The sequence below is a fragment of the Lepidochelys kempii genome, chromosome 20 (genome assembly GCF_965140265.1).
Source record: "Lepidochelys kempii isolate rLepKem1 chromosome 20, rLepKem1.hap2, whole genome shotgun sequence".
Lineage (NCBI taxonomy): Eukaryota > Metazoa > Chordata > Testudines > Cheloniidae > Lepidochelys > Lepidochelys kempii.
In genome coordinates, this window is record NC_133275.1 from 24,198,450 (window position 1) to 24,216,046 (window position 17,597).

Consider the following 17,597-nt stretch of genomic DNA (forward strand, 5'->3'; position numbering starts at 1 on the left):
GCAGGGATCTAGCGGGCGGGGGGCAGATCTGGGGGGGAACCCAGTGGGTCGGGGGGATCTGGGGGCCAGGATCCAGAGCTTGGGGGGGCAGATCTGGGGGGAAACCCAGAGGGCCGGGCAGATCTGGAGGCAGGGATCCAGAGGTCGGGGGGGCAGATCTGGGGGGAAACCCAGAGGGCCGGGCAGATCTGGAGGCAGGGATCCAGAGGTCAGGGGGGCAGATCTGGGGGGGAACTCAGCAGGCTGGGTGGATCTGGGGGCAGGGATCCAGTGGGCCGGGGGGCAGATCTGTGGGGGGAACCCGGCGGGGCAGGGCAGGGTGGTCCCCAGACACAGCCCTGAGCGTCCGGGCCCCCTGGGGCTCCATGTAGGGTGCAGCGCCCCCTGCAGGCTGTGTGCCCTGGCCGGGGACCCTCATCTCCAGCCTCTGTCCAGGCTGCCGGGGGGCCAGCCCCGCTTGGAGTCACGGGGGCCCATGCTGGGGGGCTGGGTCTGATTCCCTGGGGAACCTTCCATCAGCCCCCCAGTGCTTAATCCGGCTCCCTGCGGCCGCCCCCGACCCCAGCCCTGTTCTCACCCCCCCACTCCCGCAGGGCAGGAAGGCCTTCGAGCGCATCAGCAGCCTGGCCTTTAAGAAGTCGCTGGACATGAAGGCGCGGCTGGAGGAGGCCATCCTGGGCACCGTCGGGGCCCGCCAGGAGATGGTGCGGCGCAGCAGGGGTGAGCCGGGGCGGGGGGAGTGGGACGGTGGCCTGACACCCCCCCCCCCGGTGTCAGCTCTCCCCCGGCGACAGCTTCTTGTGGGCGGGGGGGAGCAGCGCCACGGGGCTGAGCCATGGCCCTGCTCCCCCTGGCCCTGGCCCCCCTGCTACTGGCCCGGCCCTGCCCCCCCCCCCCAAATGGCTCTGTCCCGCCCTGCCCCGCCCCGCCTCCGGTAACAATGCTGGCTTTGGTGGGACACTTCTGAGCGTATCAAGTCAGGACACATTGCTGAGAGCAGGGCAGGGCTTTTGCAAACTAAGGCAAACCAAACCCGCCAGCCAGCGAGGACTTGGGTCTCACCCCACGGGCTAACCACAAGTCAGGCCGGCAATGCCCTCAGACGCGCCCGTTTCCCAGGATCCCCACCAGCGCCGCTCGCTGTGGGGACGCACGGTTATGAAAACCAATTTGCCAGTAAAAGAAAGACGGTTCTCCCGATCCAACGGACCAAGCCCCAGACCCCGGGACAAGTCAGCTCTTACCCACAAATCACGCTGTTGCCGATCCTTTAGCATCTAAAAGCTAAAGGTTTATTGATCAAAGGAAACCGAGGTTGGTGAGAGCCAGCACTGGTGAAATGGAATCAGTCCCATCCAGTAACGGCCAAGTTCTCGGGTCAGGCTTGTAGCAGGGATGGAATAAGCGGCAGGTTCAAATCCAGGCTCTGGAGAATGTCCCCAGCTGGGAGGGGTCCTTTGGTCCCGGGTTCAGAGCTTCTGTGTGTAGCAGTGTCCCTCCAGAGGTGAGCAGCAGGACAGACGACCAGGTGGGAGGGGTTTTCAGGGCCTGTTATATTCTCTGCCCGTGGGAGGACCCCCCTCCATTCCCACTGTGGAAATCACAGCAGCAAGATGGAGTCTGGAGTCACATGGACAAGTCACATGTCCATGCATGCCTCAGTTTGCCGTTCTTTACCTGTTAGTTTGAGTTCCCAGGAAAGCTCAGATGTGGACTGGCGTCTCCCAAAGTCCATTGTCAGCGAAGTGTTTCTGGATTGGGCACCTTCGGAGAATAGTCCCTTCTCAAGAAGCTGGCCCAATACTTCACTGAGGCTGCTTAGAAACATCACACACACACACACCGTCATAACCAGCAACTCACAACCTCCCCATAGACCCCGTCCTGGACCTTCTTTGTACAAGATTTGGTGCAACTACAGGACCTTGGTTGCAACAATGATCTATACGGTCCCAGTTCACATCAGTAATGTTACACCCCCTTGTCGGCCCTGGCCCTGCCCCGCCAGCCCTGCTTCTTCTGGCCCTGGCCGACCCTGCCCACTGCACCTGCCAGACTCCCCCAGCCTGTGGCATGCCCCCCCCAGCCCCTGCTGTGCCACGCCTGCCTCTCCCCACCCCAGCCCCTGCCATGCAGCTCCTGACACACGCGCACTTCCCGCAGAGCGCAGCCCCCTGGGGGGCCAGGAGAGCGTTCGCTGGAGGAAGAACCTCGCCCACTGGCGCCCGAACTCCGACAAGGTGGACAAGTGCGTGTGCTGCCACACCTGGGGCCCTGGGGTGGGGGGCACCAGGAGACACTGGGGGCACCGGGCTGGGAGGGGGGTGCTGGGGGGTACCGGGCTGGGGGTGCTGGGCAGGGCCCAGGATGGGAGCGATGCCAGGGAGCCTGGGGCACTGTGGGGGGCTGGGCTGGGGGGGGGCTCCATGCTAGGGGGTGCTGGGGCACTGTGGGGGGCTGGGCTGGGGGGGGCTCCATGCTAGGGGGTGCTGGGGCAGTGTCTGGGGGGGGGTGGATGCTGGGGAGCAGTGGGGGGCCATGGGGTGGGTGGGGGCTGGGGGCACCGGGCAGGGACCAGGATGGGAGTGACGCCAAGGAGCCCGTGGCACGCAGGGGGCTGGCCCTGGGGAGTGCCAGGCTGGGGGGCGGATGCTGATGCCCCGCTCTCCCCCAGGAGCCGGGAGGAGGTGGAGCAGGAGGTGCTGGTGGAGGGGAACCTGGCGACCGAGGCCAACCTGGTGGTGCTGGACACACTGGAGATCATCGTCCAGGTGGGGGCAAGGCGGAGTTAACCCCTTCCCTCCCAGCGCCCCCCGCACCCCAGCAGCTGCCGCTGACCTGTCCTGCCCCCTCTCAGAGCTGGGGATGGGACCCAGGGGTCCTGGCTCCCAGCTCCTGCCTCTAACAACCAGCCCCTGCTCCCTGTGAACATCAGGGACTGGTTGCCCCAGGAGGCTCTGCCCTCCTGCTCCTTCCTCTCTCCCCCCCCCCCCGCGAGCTCCATCCCCACTCCCCAGAGCACCACCCTCCCGGCCCCTCCCCTGGCAAGCTCCGCCTTCCTGGCCCCTCCCCCTGGTAAGCTCCTCCCCCTGGTGAGCTCTGCCCTCCCGGCCCCTCCCCTGGCAAGCCCCTCCCCCTGGTGAGCACCGCCCCCTGGCGAGCTCCGCCTTCCCAGCCCCTCCCCCTGGCAAGCTCTGCTCCTGACGAGCTCTGCCTCTGGTGAGCTCTGCCTTCCCGGCCCCTCCCCCTGGCAAGCCCCTCCCCCTGGTGAGCACCGCCCCCTGGCGAGCTCCGCCTTCCCGGCCCCTCCCCCGGCGAGCTCCACCCTCCCAGCCCCTCCCCCTGGCAAGCTCAGCCTCTGGTGAGCTCCGCCTTCCCGGCCCCTCCCCCTGGCAAGCCCCTCCCCCTGGTGAGCACCGCCCCCTGGCGAGCTCCGCCTTCCCGGCCCCTCCCCCCGGCGAGCTCCACCGTCCCAGCCCCTCCCCCTGGCAAGCTCTGCCTCTGGTGAGCTCCGCCTTCCCGGCCCCTCCCCCTGGTGAGCACCGCCCCCTGGTGAGCTCCGCCTTCCCGGCCCCTCCCCCAGCGAGCTCCACCCCCAGCGAGCTCCACCCTCCCAGCCCCTCCCCCTGGCAAGCTCTGCCTCTGGTGAGCTCCGCCCTCCCGGACCCTCCCCCTGGGAGCTCTGCCTTCCCGGCCCCTCCCCTTGCAAGCTCCTCCCCCTGGTGAGCTCCGCCTTCCCGGCCCCTCCCCCTGGCGAGCTCCGCCCTCCCCCTGGCGAGCTCCGCCCTCCCCCTGGCGAGCTCCGCCCTCACGGCCCGTGTCCCGCAGACGGTGCTGCTGGCGGAGGCCAAGGAGAGCGTGCTGGACGGGGTGCTGCGGGTGCTGCTCCACGGCATGGCCTGCACGCCCAGCGCCCTCTTCCTGCAGCACTGCTTCGCCTCCCAGAGGGCGCTGGTGAGCAAGGTGAGTGGGGGCCCCCGGGCGGCCCCCGGGCTCCGCTGCCTCCGAGTAGCCGCGCCCCGGGACTGGGGCAGGTGCCCGCTGGCTCAGCCCAGCCCAGCCGGGGCAGGTCGATCCAGGGGCCCCGAGATCGATGGCCCGCGGGGAGCTGGCGGGGGGGTGGACGGGGTGACTGGGCAGCGGGGAGAAGGGCTCTGTCTGCCCATGGGGGCCCCTGGGCAGCGGGAGATCGGAGTCCAGGGTGGGTTCGCCTGGGCCCGTCCCACGGGTGGCTGGGCCAGGCCGGCTCTGGGGAGGTCACGCCCGGGTTTGTGTGACTCCATCCAGAGGGAGTGGTGAAGCCAGGATGGGAACCCAACCCGCTGCCGCAGCTGCTGGGCCCTCCAGCAAGCCGGGCGAGAACCCAGGTGTCCTGGCTGCCAGTGCTTCCTTCTAGCGCCAGGCGAGAACTCAGGCGTCCTGGCTCCCAGCGCCCCCCCAACGTTCCAGCCCCTGGACCCCGCTCCCTGCCAGCGCCGGGCGAGAACCCAGGCGTCCTGGCTCCCAGCGCCCCCCCAACATTCCAGCCCCTGGACCCCGCTCCCTGCCAGCGCCGGGCGAGAACCCAGGCGTCCCGGCCTCCCAGGGCGGCTGTAACCCCTCTCCCCGCGGCGCAGTTCCCGGAGATGCTGTTCGAGGAGGACACGGAGCTCTGCGCCGACCTGTGTCTGCGGCTACTGCGGCATTGTAGCAGCCGGGTGGCTGCCATCCGCACCCACGCCAGCGCCTCCCTCTACCTGCTCATGCGCCAGAACTTCGAGATCGGCCACGTGAGTGCAGCCCCCCCCGCTGGGCACGGCCCCACTCCCCGCCCGCTGCCATGCGGCTGTCTCTGGGGTGGAGCGCAGCCGTTGGGTGGGCTGTCTGGGGCACGCCGCCGGCTCCTTTGCAAGGGGAAGATGGGGGTGGTTTGTTGGAGGCTCCGGGCTGCCAGGGAACTCGGGCACAGCCAGCCGGCGGGATCCCAGGGGCTGCCTGGGCATCCCCTGCCCTCACCCCCGTGCCAGCAGCTGGGCAGCAGGGGGCGCCGCAGGTTCCTCGGCTCAGCCCCTCCCCCTCCCCCCCGCAGAACTTTGCCCGGGTGAAGATGCAGGTGACCATGTCGCTCTCCTCGCTCGTCGGGACCTCGTCCAACTTCAACGAGGAGCATCTACGGCGCTCGCTGAAAACCATCCTGACCTACACCGAGGAGGACGCCGGGCTGCGGGACAGCAGCTTCGCTGAGCAGGTATGGAGGGGGGGGGAAGCCCACTGCACGGCACCTTCCCTGAGCGGGGGGGGCCTGCCCTGATTGACAGGCCCCCAGCCAGCCAGGCTCCCCCGCTGTGCCCCCTGAGGGCCCATTCCTGTAGCTGAGTGGGTACCGGGTGGGTGCCAGCTGGGGGTAGCGGGAGGGCGCACAGGGTCCCCTCAACAGCCTGGGGCTGGTCCAGCCAAGGGCTCCTCGACTCTTGGCCCCCTGTGGCAGGCCGGCGCGTGGCCAGCTCTGCTGGGGGCCCCGGCCCAGCCACGCTCCCGGAGCGGCACTGGCAGTGGGGGGTGATGGGCGGGGAGGGGGGAGTCTGAGCCCTGGCCCCCCCGCTGTCCCCCCCAGGTGCAGGACCTCGTCTTCAACCTGCACATGATCCTCACCGACACCGTCAAGATGAAGGAGCATCAGGAGGATCCGGAGATGCTGATAGACCTGATGTACAGGTGAGAGCCCCAGCCACGCCCCCTACCCAGCCCCGGCCACGCCCCCAGCCATGGCCACGCCCCCAGCCTGCTCCTCCAGCGTCCTCCCCCACACCCCATCCACCCCCAGCCAGGTTCCTGGTCCTGCCCACCCCCGTGCACTGCTCAGCACTGTCCAGGCAGGAATACAGCCCTCCCCCCCCCCCCGCAACTCCCTGGGAGTGGCACCTCCCAGTAGAGAAGTGGGGGGCTGAGGAGCAGAGGGGAGACTTGTCACAAGCTAACGGACTGAGCCCTGGGTTCCAGCCCCCCACTCCAACCGACTAGACCCCCCTCTCCCCTCCCCGGGCTGGCTCTCAGCCCTCCCGCACCACCGCTCTAACCCACTAGTCGTCCCGTCCCGCCCCCGGACCAGGGGGAGAACCCAGGCGTCCTGGCTCTCAGCCCCTGTTTCTTTCCCAGGATCGCCAAGGGCTACCAGAACTCCCCGGACCTGCGGCTGACGTGGCTGCAGAACATGGCGGCCAAGCACTCGTCGCAGGGGAACCACGCCGAGGCGGCCCAGTGCCTGGTGCACGCGGCCGCGCTGGTGGCCGAGTACCTGAGCATGCTGGAGGACTGTCGCTACCTGCCCGTGGGCTGCGTCTCCTTCCAGGTGAGCGGGGGGCGGCAGAGGAGATCGGGGCCGGTGCCGCCTCGAGTGCTGACCAGACACACCACCCCTGCCAGGGGGAGGAGAGAACCCAGGAGTCCTGGCTCCCAGACCCATGCTCTGACCCCCTAAACCCCACCCCGCTCCCCTCCCTGAGCTGGGGGGGAGAACCCAGGAGTCCTGGCTTCCAGCCCCCGCCCCCAGCTCCAACCCACCAGCCCCAACTCCCCTCCAGAGCCGGGGGGAGAACCCAGGAGTCCTGGCTTCCAGCCCCCGCCCTCCGCTCCAACCCACCAGCCCCAACTCCCCTCCAGAGCCAGGGAGAGAACCCAGGAGTCCTGGCTCCCAGACCCATGCTCTGACCCCTAGACCCCACCCCGCTCCCCTCCCTGAACTGGGGGGAGAACCCAGGAGTCCTGGCTTCCAGCCCCCGCCCCCGGCTCCAACCCACCAGCCCCAGCTCCCCTCCAGAGCCGGGGGGAGAACCCAGGAGTCCTGGCTTCCAGCCCCCGCCCCCGGCTCCAACCCACCAGCCCCAGCTCCCCTCCAGAGCCGGGGAGAGGACCCAGGAGTCTTGGCTTCCAGCCCCTGCCCTCCGCTCCAACCCTCCAGAGCCAGGGAGAGAACCCAGGAGTCCTGGCTGCCCCCCCACCCCTCTAACACTAGAGCCTCCTCCCTGCCCCATCCCCGGGCAGGCCTGCCTGCTGACCTGCCCGCCCGTGGGGAGCAGCGGGGGGTTCTCGGCCCCCCAACCCCGCTCACCGCCCGTCTCCGGCAGGGCATCTCGTCCAACGTGCTGGAGGAGTCGGCCGTCTCGGACGACGTGCTGGCCCCGGACGAGGAGGGGATCTGCTCCGGGAAGTTCTTCACTGAGCTGGGGCTGGTGGGGCTGCTGGAGCAGGCGGCCGCCTTCTTCACCATGGTGAGCGCCAGGGAACGGCCCTACTGCCGCCGCCGGCCGAGGGAGGGAGCCAGCGTGGCCCTGAGCCTGCCCCTGGCGGCGGAAGGGGCAGTGCGTGGGGCGTTTGGAGGGGGTGTCTGGGCCTGGGGGAGCTGGGCAGGGGGCAGACTATTTGCCCCCTTTGCTCACGTGGCTGGGGGGCTGCGGTCCCCGTCTGACCCCCCCAGGGCGGGCTGTACGAGGCGGTGAACGAGGTCTACAAGATCCTCATCCCCATCCACGAGGCCAACCGGGAGTTCAAGAAGCTGGCTGCGCTGCACGGCAACCTGCAGGACGCCTTCGGCAAGATCACCAGCCAGGTGAGCCCCCGCCGGCGGGCACAGCTGGGGGGCCGCGCGGGCCGGGGCCCTGCAGCCTCGGGGCCATGGGTCCTGGAGGGGGGCGGCTCCAGTGGGTGGTGTTGGGACCGAGAGCCAGGACTCCTGGGTTCTCTCCCTGGCTCGGGGAAGGGAGGTGGGGGTCTAGTGGTTAGAGTGGCGGGGCTGGGAGCCAGGACTCCTGGGTTCTCTCCCTGGCTCTGCCACTGTCTGCCCGCATCTCTGGGCAGGTCCCTTCCTGTCTGTGCCTCAGTTTCCCCCTCTGCACCGTGGAGCACCTTCTATTAGCCGGCTGCTCGGCTGAGGCAGAGTGTGGGCGTGGCCCCTTGGTGAGAGCGCCCCCTTGTGGCAGAGATGTGAATTGTAGGGGAGGGGACCCCAGCTTCCCGCTGAAGGCGAAGTGGGTGGTGCCCAGCTGGCTGCAGTGGGGAGCTGCCTCGGGGTTGCCCCAGTTCCCCAGGGGGGCAGTGTTTTCCGATCGGTCAGGCCTCCCCTCCGAGCCCCACCTGCAGCGTCCGGGGGGGGGGGGGGTTGGGGTGTGCTGTGGGTGCGATCCTGTGGGGCGGGGGGGGTCCCGACGGCAATTGACGAGCTCTCTCTCCTGCTCTCTTCGCCCCCCTCTGCGCCCGTCCTGTCAGAGCGCTGGCTGGGAGGTAGGACACTGTGTGTGTGTGTGTGTGTGTGCGCCCACCCCCTCCCCCCAGCCCTGTGTGTGCAGCACCCTCACAGCCCCCCCCCCCGCGCATGCCCCCCCCTGCCCCGTGCATGGTCTGGGCTGCCTGGTGGAATGGTCTGTTTCTAACGCTGTCCAGCTTGGGAAGCGGGGCCTAGCGGTTAGAGCGTCGGGGGCTGGGAGCCAGGACTCCTGGGTTCCCTCCCTGGCTCGGGGAGGGGAGCGGGGCCTAGCGGTTAGAGTGGCGGGGACTGGGAGCCAGGACTCCTGGGTTCCCTCCCTGGCTCGGGGAGGGGAGTGGGGCCTAGCGGTTAGAGTGGCGGGGGCTGGGAGCCAGGACTCCTGGGTTCCCTCCCTGGCTCGGGGAGGGGAGTGGGGCCTAGCGGTTAGAGCGGCGGGGCCTGGGAGCCAGGACTCCTGGGTTCTCTCCCTGGCTCGGGGAGGGGAGTGGGGCCTAGCGGTTAGTGGCCCTGCTCTCCCTGCTGCAAGTGACCCCGACCGTGGGCGGTTGTCCTGAGTGTGATGAGTTAGCAGGTCTCGGCTGGTCCCTGCTTCGCGCCCACTTCCAGACTGGGGGGCCAGGTAGCCCTGGCTGGGAAGAGCTGTGGGCCAGGGCAGGAAATCCCCATACAGGGTGGGGGTGCAGCCCCCCCCAGCCCCTCTGCCCCAGTGTGCCCCGGGTGACCCCAGGTGTGATGCCGGTGACCTTTCACCTCTGTACGTGGGGTCAAAGTGGAGGTGGCTGGGGATGGCAGTGCCCCGGGGGAGATGGGGGCTGCATGGTTGTTGTGGTTTCAGCTCTACCGTACTGGGGGGGCCGATCTGTCCCGGGGGCCCCCCCTGCTAGGCCCTGGGCCCCCCAGCGCCACGCTAGGAGCCACCCCCTGCCCCCTACTAACCTGCTGCCTCTCGTCTTCTCTCCCCGGCTGCCGGTCCTGCCCGCTGCTGCTCCCCCACCTCGATGCTGCGGTAAGTTGCCCCCCTGGGGCGTGCCACCAATTTGGGGGCGTGCCCTGGGCCATGTCCTCCAAGCTGCAGGAACCTCCCAGCCAGGGAGCAAAGCCAGGTCGGGGGGGGATGCAGGGGAGGAGCCGGAGAAAAGCTCGTAGGGACGGGGCCTGAGCCAGGGCCCCGAGGCTACCGAGGGAGAGGGGGGCTCTACTCTCAGCAGGGACGGGTGAAGGGGTGCCCTGGGGGTCCTGAGGGCAGGATTGTGCTGGAGGATGGAGGGGAGCGTCCGTGTGGGGGTGCGGCCATGGCAGCCGAGTGCCTGGGAAGGGACTGGGGAGGCCGTTCCCTGGGAACCCCCGAGCCTGGTGGGTTCTGGGTCCGGCCTCGGAGCCTCGCGCCCAGCAACGCCCAGGCAAGGCCGCGGGTTTCCCTGCTGTGCCCGGCTCCCCCAGCCCGGCCGGCTCCCCGCAGGGTGGGCAGCAGGGTCAGAGAGCAGCTCCTGGGTCCCTGCTGAGAGGGAAGGGGGCATCTAGTGGTTAGAGCAGGGGGCCGGGTGCCAGGACTCCTGAGTTCTCTCCCTAGCTCTGGGTGGGGTCGAACCACTAGCCCCCACTTCCCCTCCCAGAGCTGGGGAGAGAACCCAGGCGTCCTGCTGTAACCATTAGGTCCCACTGCCCCCTACAGCCTCCCTTCCCACCCCCGCCAGTCAGGTCCCAGGGTTCCCCTATGGCAGCACCATGGCCGCCCCTTCCCCACCCTGCCCGCAAGCTGTTGCTGTATCCGGAGATGGCTGCAGTTAAGGGAGGCTTGCGGCCACCGGCTCTTGGCCTTTCCTGGCCCGGCGCCCAGGCTCACCGGCCCCGCTCTGCCCAGGCCCCCAGCGCATGTTCGGGACGTATTTCCGGGTCGGATTCTACGGCAGCAAGTTCGGGGACCTGGACGAGCAGGAGTTTGTTTATAAAGAGCCGTCCATCACCAAGCTGGCCGAGATCTCCCACCGGCTGGAGGTGAGGCAGGGGCAGGGAGAGGGGCACTGGCAGGATGGGGGGAGCCCAGGAATGGGCTAGCAGGGGGCTGCGGGTCGGAGTGAGGGGCACTGGCAGGATGGGGGGGAGCCCAGGGCTGGGGTGGCTGGGGGCTGCGGGTCGGAGTGAGGGGCACTGGCAGGATGGGGGGAGCCCAGGGCTGGGGTAGTTGGGGGCTGCGGGTCGGTTGGAAATGGCTCTGCTCTCCCCCTCGGGCCTCCCTGGCTGGAGTTCCATGGGCTGGTTCTGCCCCTCACACTGCCCCCCAGCTTCCCGCAGTGGCCAATGGGGGAGGGGTGGGAATCCTGCTGGATTTTGGCAGCTCTCCTGGGAGCCCGGCTTGTAACCCGCCCCCCTGCATGGGATGCTGCCTGGGTGCCCCCCCATGGACCTCTGATCGCCAGGCGCCCATGCCCCCTCTGCCCATCATTGTGGTCTCTGGGCACCTAGACGAATTCTGTCTGCAGCTTGGGCAGCTCTGCCCCGGGACAGCGGGGTGGGGGGCTGGGGGCCCTTCTACACACACTGGGCCTCCGTGGTCCCTCTGCTGCCAGCCAGGGAGGCTGCAGGCTGGGGGACCTGGGGCTGTTCTGGGGCCACCCCCCGGGGTGACGGCCAGAGGCACCCTGGCTGGAAACTGGCCAGTTCCAGGCCCAGGCCCATAGAACGGGGGGGTCTCTTCCCCCCCCCCCGCCCCCAGGAGTTCTACGCCGAACGCTTCGGGGATGACCTGGTCGAGATCATCAAGGACTCGAACCCTGTGGACAAGGCCAAGCTGGACCCCAATAAGGTAAAGCTGGGACCCAAGGGTAGGGGTATACGGCAGTGCCTGGGGCCCCCGGCTGAGATTGGACCCCCTCCCTCCCCTGTCACGCCCCGGGTGCTGCCCAGACTCCAGCCGAGATTGGGGGTCCCCATCGTGCCGGGCACTGCATGGACACAGCGAGACCCGCCCTGCCCCAAGGAGCTCCCAGTCTGAGTAGGCACAAGGCAGGAGGGGAAACCGAGGCGCGGAGCAGGACAAGGACTCGCCCAGTGTCACCCAGCTCCGGGGCCGTGAGGAGGGCGGGGTGGGCCGGGTCCTCCTGTCATGGGGCTCCCTGGGGCTGGGCGGCAGATTCCCGGCTGTGCCCCCCTTCACGGCCCCCCCCCCCGCCCCCCAGGCCTACATCCAGCTGACCTATGTGGAGCCCTTCTTCGACACCTACGAGCTGAAGGAGCGGGTCACCTACTTCGAGAAGAACTACGGTCTGCGCAGCTTCCTCTTCTGCACGCCCTTCACGCTGGACGGGCGGGCGCACGGGGAGCTGCACGAGCAGTTCAAGCGCAAGACGCTGCTCGCCACCTCGCACGCCTTCCCCTACCTCAGAACCCGCCTGCCCGTCGTCCACAAGGAGGAGGTGCCGCCGGGGGGCTCGGCAGGGGGGCTCGGCGGTGGGCATCGGGCTGCGGGGGTTCGGGAGGGGGGCTCGGCGGGGGTGCCGTGGGCAGGGGTTCGGGAGGGAGGCTCGGCGGTGGGCGCCGGGCTGCGGGGGGGGAGGCGGGGGCTCAGCGGTGGGCGCCGTGGGCGAGGGTTTGGGAGGGGGGCTCGGCGCTGCGGGGGTCTGGGGGGCCGAGCTGACCCCCCCCCCCCGGTGCACCCAGATCATCCTGACCCCCATCGAGGTGGCCATTGAGGACATGCAGAAGAAGACGCAGGAACTGGCCTTCGCCACCCACCAGGACCCGGCCGACGCCAAGATGCTGCAGATGGTGCTGCAGGGCTGCGTGGGCACCACCGTCAACCAGGTGGGGCGGCCCCGGGCAGGGCAGGGGGGTCGGGGGTCACGCAGCGGACACGGGCCGGGAGGGGGCCTCGATCCTCCCCCCCGCCCCCTTCTGGGGCTGCGCCGGTGCCCCCCCCCACATCCCCCGCCCCACGGCCGCTTTGGCCCTTGCGCCAGGAGTTGAGTCATGCTGGGGCACCGCGGGGCCGGGCCGGGCGGGGGCGGGGCCGGGCCAGCAGGGGGCGGGGCCGGGCGGGGGCGGGGCTGGGCCGGGCGGGGGCGGGGCTGGGCCAGCAGGGGGCGGGGCTGGGCGGGGCCGGGCGGGGGGCGGGGCCGGGCGCTGACCCACTGCCCATTGCCCAGGGCCCGCTGGAGGTGGCCCAGGTGTTCCTGGCCGAGATCCCGGACGACCCCCGGCTCTACCGGCACCACAACAAGCTGCGCCTCTGCTTCAGGGACTTCACCAAACGGTACCGGCCCCCCCCCCCCCCCCCAGCACCCAGCCCCCCCTTCCCCCCTCTCCCCCCCGGCCCCCCCTTCCCCCCTCTCCCCCCCGGCCCCCCGCTTCCCCCACCGGCACAACCCTTCGCCAGGGCTGGCCTCATCCCCAGGAGGTGGGGGGCTGGGTCCTGGCCCCTGCCTGCCCCCCGCTCCCTCCGTGGGGCTCCGAGCCCCCCAGCCCTGGGCCCTGCACTCAGCTGGGGCGAAGCAGTGCATTCTGGGACCCCCGTTGGCCGTGGTGATGAGCCCCGCCCCTCGGTTGCAGGTGCGAAGACGCCCTGCGTAAGAACAAGGCGCTGATCGGGCCGGACCAGCGCGAGTATCACCGGGAGCTGGAACGGAACTTCCTGCGCCTCCGGGAGTCGCTGCAGCCCCTGCTGGGCCGCCGGATCCCCCAGCTCTACGCCCCGCCCGTCCCGCGCTCCACCCACCGGTGAGCACCCCCCGGCGCCAGGCACTGCCCGGACACAGGGAGAGACCGTCCCCAGGTCGTGCCCAGCCGGAATACGCACAGGACAAGAGGAGAAACTGAGGCAGTGAGGAGATGGGACGTGCCCAGGGTCATGCAGGGAATCCTGTGGCATAGCCAGGAATGGGACCCAGGAGTCCTGGCTCTCTGCTCTGACCACTACACTCCACTCCCTTCCCTGAGCAGGGAATCCAGGGTTGGCTTGTTCCCTGGGGTCTCGCCACACCTGGCAGTTCCCAGGGTCCCCCACCCGCCGGGGAGGGGGCGGATTTGCCACATGTTAATTTCACCCATTGGATTAATTAGAGGCTTTCCCCCCTCGCCCCCACCAGAAACTCTCTGAACAGGTCTAGTCTCCACAAGCTGGAGGGCTAGGAGGAGCCAGCAGGATCACCGAGGACCTTGGACCGGCTGCGTCCGCTCTTCCAGCCTGGGGGGACACACCCTGCCAGCCTCCAGAGTGCCTTGCTGAGCCCCCCGTATGGAGCCAGCCCAAGCCGCCTCCCCCGGGTCCAGGCCCACTCTCAAACTCTGCCCCCAGCCGGGCCTGCGGGGAGACCACTCGACCCAGTCAAATGCCAGGTGTCCGTGGTGTATCAGGGTCGTTCTCCGCCCCTTCCCGCTGCCTTCTGCTGCCCGGGGCGTTAAGGGCAAGGCGCCAGGACTCGGGTCTGGTGTCTCTCCCGCGGCCTGTGCCCGGTGCTGCAGGAGCCAGGCGGGCTGTCTGGCCTGTTTACCTAGCAGCCAGCGGTAGAAGTTGGGTGGCCCCAATCCTGCCAGGGACCCTGCCTCTGGACCAAAGCTCAGCAAGCTGCCCCCCCGAGCATCTCCCCCTGCGGATCCCCCAAATGCGGGCAGCGAAGCGGCACCAGGCCAAGATCACCCCCACCTCCCCCATGGCAAATGGCACAGCTGGCTGGTTCCTGGGGCGAGAGAATGGGGCAGGCCATGGAGTCCCCCTCCCAGTGCTGGGAACAGAACCCAGGAGTCCTCTCCCCCCTGCGCCAAAGCCAGGGGCCCTATGGCCCTTGTGGTGCTTGAGGATCCTGCTCCCCCACCCCTCTGGGGGGAGGGGGGGACACAGCCTCTGCCCAATCCCTGTGCTGGGGGGGGCAGCTGGAGCCTTCCAACCCCCCAAGTGCCTGGGCCGGCCCTAGCTGTAGTGGAAGGAGGGGGGGTGCCCCACTTCCCGCCCCACTCACCTCTGTATGTTTCTTTTCTCACCCTGGGGAGCCTTCCTCTCCCCCGCTTCTGCTATCTCTTCCTTGACCCCCAGCGGGGGGCCCCCTCTGGGACGTTCATTAACCCATGGTTTGAAGGGGTGGTCTGGGGGGCTGATCTGGTTAAATGGGGAGGGCAAGCAGGGGCAGGGTGAAGCATAGCCATGAGGCTGTTCCACGTGAGTCGGGGAGAGGGGGCTGGTCTACTGGCAGTGGGGCAGGCGGTACCCCCAGCAAAGGGGCACAGATGGGGGGGGGGCTGCCAGGCATGGGCCCCTCCATTAGGTCCCACTCCAGGCCCTCCACCTGTGGGGTGGGCAGGGGATTCCCCAGGCCCTGCAGTGTCAGTGCGAGCCCCCCCACCCCCCAGCTGTACCCTGGGGGGGCCAAGAGTGTCCGGCGTGGGGCCCTGCTGCCCCCTCAACTCCAGCAGGGCCTGGATGGGGAGTTGGGGGGGAGCCCAGACCTTCCCTGCCCCCTTCAAATCACTGGTGCTGTGCCCCTCCCCCTTCCCGGTCTGGGCCACCGGCCTTAACCCCAAACTGGAAACTCTCCCCCACATTAAATACCAGGTAGGGGAGGGGTGAAGCTGTTGCTGCCCCCCCCCAGCTCCCTCCCCTCCCCTCCCATGCACCCCATTGGATTTGGCTCCTGCCTTGCTCTGGGGCAGGACATGGGGGGACATGGTCTCCCCTCAGCGTCCTCCGTAGCCTCCCACCCCGGGCCTGCCCCCCCACCCCGCGTCTGGCCGGCTGGGACCGCGGGGAGAGGCGCCGGCTGGGGGTTTATTTATAAAGCGATTTAACAATAAAACCCAAAACCTTTGGATTGTTTGAATTCCCAGGAGCCGAGTCTGGTTTGTGTTGCAGTGGGGTCGAGTGAGGGTGGGGGGCGGAGGGGGGGGCCTGTGCAGACACCCCCAGCCAGGCTGGGGGCCCCTCTGCCCACCAGCCCCCATGCAGCCCCCCAGGAATGTGGGGGCCCCCTCGGGCTGAGCGCTGGGCAGACACATCCCTGCCTGTCGAGCTGACGCTCGCCAAGGCTTTGGAGGGGAAACTGAGGACACCCCCCCCCCCCCGCAGGCCAGTGGCAGAGCCAGGCCCCGCCACCCACCCGCCCCCTTTCGCTGGAGCTTGTGGCATCTAATCTTGCCAGGCCCATGCCAGGGCGGCGTGTGCTGGGTGATAGCACCCAGCCCTGATAGACCCAACAGCTGGAGCGGTGAGGGGACAGACAGCTGTGCCGGGGGGCCCGGCTTGTGCACGGGCAATTGGGGGGCAGGCGCTGCTGACAGGCGGGCACCTGGGCAGGAGTTGCTGATGGCCGTGGGGGACAGCAGGGGTTAGGGGCTGGGCTGGATGTGAATTAGTTACTATTAGGTGTATTATGGTAGCGCTGAGATCTGGGGCTCCCCCACTTGGTGCCAGGTGCTGCCCAGTCCCTGTCTGAGATCCGGGCCCTGGCGCTGCCCAGACACGCAGCGAGAGACTGTCCAGACCCCAAAGAGCTCCCAGACTAGCTAGAGGCAGGGTGGGAGGGGAAACTGAGGCAGGACTTGCCTATGGTTGGAGCAGGGGAAAGAACCCAGGTGTCTCAGGCCATGCGGGTGGGGTTCGGCAAGGCAGCCGGATGGGACCCTCGCGAAGTGACACTGCCTGCGAGTCGCCCCAGCAGGCCTGGGGCCCGGCAGCTGCCAGGTGTGGGGAGGGGGACGAGGGGCCCTGAGATGGAGGCCGGGACCTCAGGTTCAATGCCCGGCTTGGCGCCAGGCCTCTCTCAGGCCCCCGGGCAAGTCACTGGGTCCAGCTGGGCCCGTTCGGGGGCAGGAAGGGGGGATTATCCGGCCCTAGAGCTGCTCAGCTCTGGGGCGGCCCAGCCCAGGGCCCTGGCAGGAGCAGACGGGCACAACCGAGCGAAACACCAGCTCAGGGTGGTGCCCCATGCATCTGGCTGCAGCCCTGGCGCCGTGGGGCTCGTGAGGCCAGGGATAAATGTCCCTTGGCCGGCCCCTCTCTGCACCCGCTGGGCCGAGCCCCCTCTGCGGGGCAGGGCGCCCTCCCCCGGGCGTCAGGGCAGAGCTGGAGCCCCCAGCAATGGGAAAGACGGGAGCTGGGCTGTTTGCAGAGCGACGCCTTCTGCCCTGGGCCTCTGAGCCGAAACCCAGCCGAGCGGGGTGAGGAATCGACGCAGCTGGGTTCGCCGGCTACCCCGGGGGGGCAGGGGGGAGCAGCTGGAGCCAAAACCGGGGCCCCATCGGGCGGGGTGCTGCCCAGACCCCGACCCTCGAGTGCAGTGTAACTGGACAGCCAGCAGGATGATGTAACTTGCCCCCCAGTCAGGCAGGGCCGAGGCAGGAGCAAAACCCAACTCTCCCTGCGCCCTCCCCTGGAGCCCCAGTGCAGGCCGAGGGCCCGACCCTTCCAGGATCTGCCCCCCACCTCGGCCGCCTGGTGGAGTCCGGGCTGCAGGATCGGGGCCCGGGTTTGGCAGCAGAGCCTTGCGGCCGGCAGCACCACAGTGATTTGGTGCATCCGAACCCCAGCCTGGTTTTGGCTGGGGTCTGGGCGGCGCCCGGCGCGACGGGGCCCTGATCTCGGCTGGGATCTGGGCGGCGCCCGGTGTGACGGGGCCCTGATCTTGGGTGGGGTCTGGGCGGCGCCCGGCGCGACGGGGCCCTGGTCTCGGCTGGGGTCTGGGGGGCGCCCGGCGCGACGGGGCCCTGGTCTCGGGTGGGGTCTGCGCAGCGCCCAGCGCGACGGGGCCCTGGTCTCGGCTGTGATCTGGGGGGCGCCCGGCGCGACGGGGCCCTGATCTCAGCTGGGGTCTGGGGGGCGCCCGGCGCGACGGGGCCCTGATCTCGGCTGGGGTCTGGGCGGCGCCCGGCGTGACGGGGCCCTGACCTTGGCTGGGGTCTGGGCGGCGCCCGGCGTGACGGGGCCCTGATCTCGGCCAGGGTCTGGGCGGCGCCGGGCGTGATGGGGCCCTGGTCTCGGGTGGGGTCTGGGCAGCGCCCGGCGTGACGGGGCCCTGGTCTCGGCTGGGGTCTGGGCGGCGCCCGGCGCGACGGGGCCCTGGTCTTGGCTGGGGTCTGGGCGGCGCCCGGCGCGACGGGGCCCTGATCTCGGCCGGGGTCTGGGCGGCGCCGGGCGTGATGGGGCCCTGGTCTCGGGTGGGGTCTGGGCAGCGCCCGGCGTGACGGGGCCCTGGTCTCGGCTGGGGTCTGGGCGGCGCCCGGCGCGACGGGGCCCTGATCTCGGCTGGGGTCTGGGCGGCGCCCGGCGCGACGGGGCCCTGATCTCGGCCGGGGTCTGGGCGGCGCCGGGCGTGATGGGGCCCTGGTCTCGGCTGGGGTCTGGGCAGCGCCCGGCGTGACGGGGCCCTGGTCTCGG

General features: G+C 69.7%; 1 protein-coding gene across 9 annotated transcripts in view; it reads left to right on the forward strand.

Moving 5' to 3' along the window:
- The window catches only part of DOCK6 (dedicator of cytokinesis 6), a 58,292-nt gene extending 43,247 nt beyond the window's left edge, over positions 1 to 15,045 (forward strand). For 4 of the 9 annotated variants that reach the window (XM_073318253.1, XM_073318255.1, XM_073318256.1 and 1 more), the window contains 18 exons: positions 594 to 720; positions 2,164 to 2,248; positions 2,675 to 2,771; positions 3,829 to 3,963; positions 4,617 to 4,769; positions 5,069 to 5,227; positions 5,594 to 5,694; positions 6,136 to 6,328; positions 7,104 to 7,247; positions 7,454 to 7,585; positions 8,242 to 8,256; positions 10,109 to 10,234; positions 10,953 to 11,042; positions 11,416 to 11,652; positions 11,897 to 12,040; positions 12,382 to 12,488; positions 12,785 to 12,952; positions 13,321 to 15,045. In XM_073318253.1, the coding sequence (XP_073174354.1) occupies positions 594 to 720; positions 2,164 to 2,248; positions 2,675 to 2,771; positions 3,829 to 3,963; positions 4,617 to 4,769; positions 5,069 to 5,227; positions 5,594 to 5,694; positions 6,136 to 6,328; positions 7,104 to 7,247; positions 7,454 to 7,585; positions 8,242 to 8,256; positions 10,109 to 10,234; positions 10,953 to 11,042; positions 11,416 to 11,652; positions 11,897 to 12,040; positions 12,382 to 12,488; positions 12,785 to 12,952; positions 13,321 to 13,363 (2,256 nt within the window). In that variant the 3' untranslated portion in view covers positions 13,364 to 15,045. Of the gene's footprint in view, positions 1 to 593; positions 721 to 2,163; positions 2,249 to 2,674; positions 2,772 to 3,828; positions 3,964 to 4,616; positions 4,770 to 5,068; positions 5,228 to 5,593; positions 5,695 to 6,135; positions 6,329 to 7,103; positions 7,248 to 7,453; positions 7,586 to 8,241; positions 8,257 to 10,100; positions 10,235 to 10,952; positions 11,043 to 11,415; positions 11,653 to 11,896; positions 12,041 to 12,381; positions 12,489 to 12,784; positions 12,953 to 13,320 lie in introns of those variants that run through there. The other 5 variants (XM_073318254.1, XM_073318259.1, XM_073318260.1 and 2 more) reach the window with 5 other exon arrangements.
- The last annotated feature ends 2,552 nt before the right edge of the window (positions 15,046 to 17,597 follow it).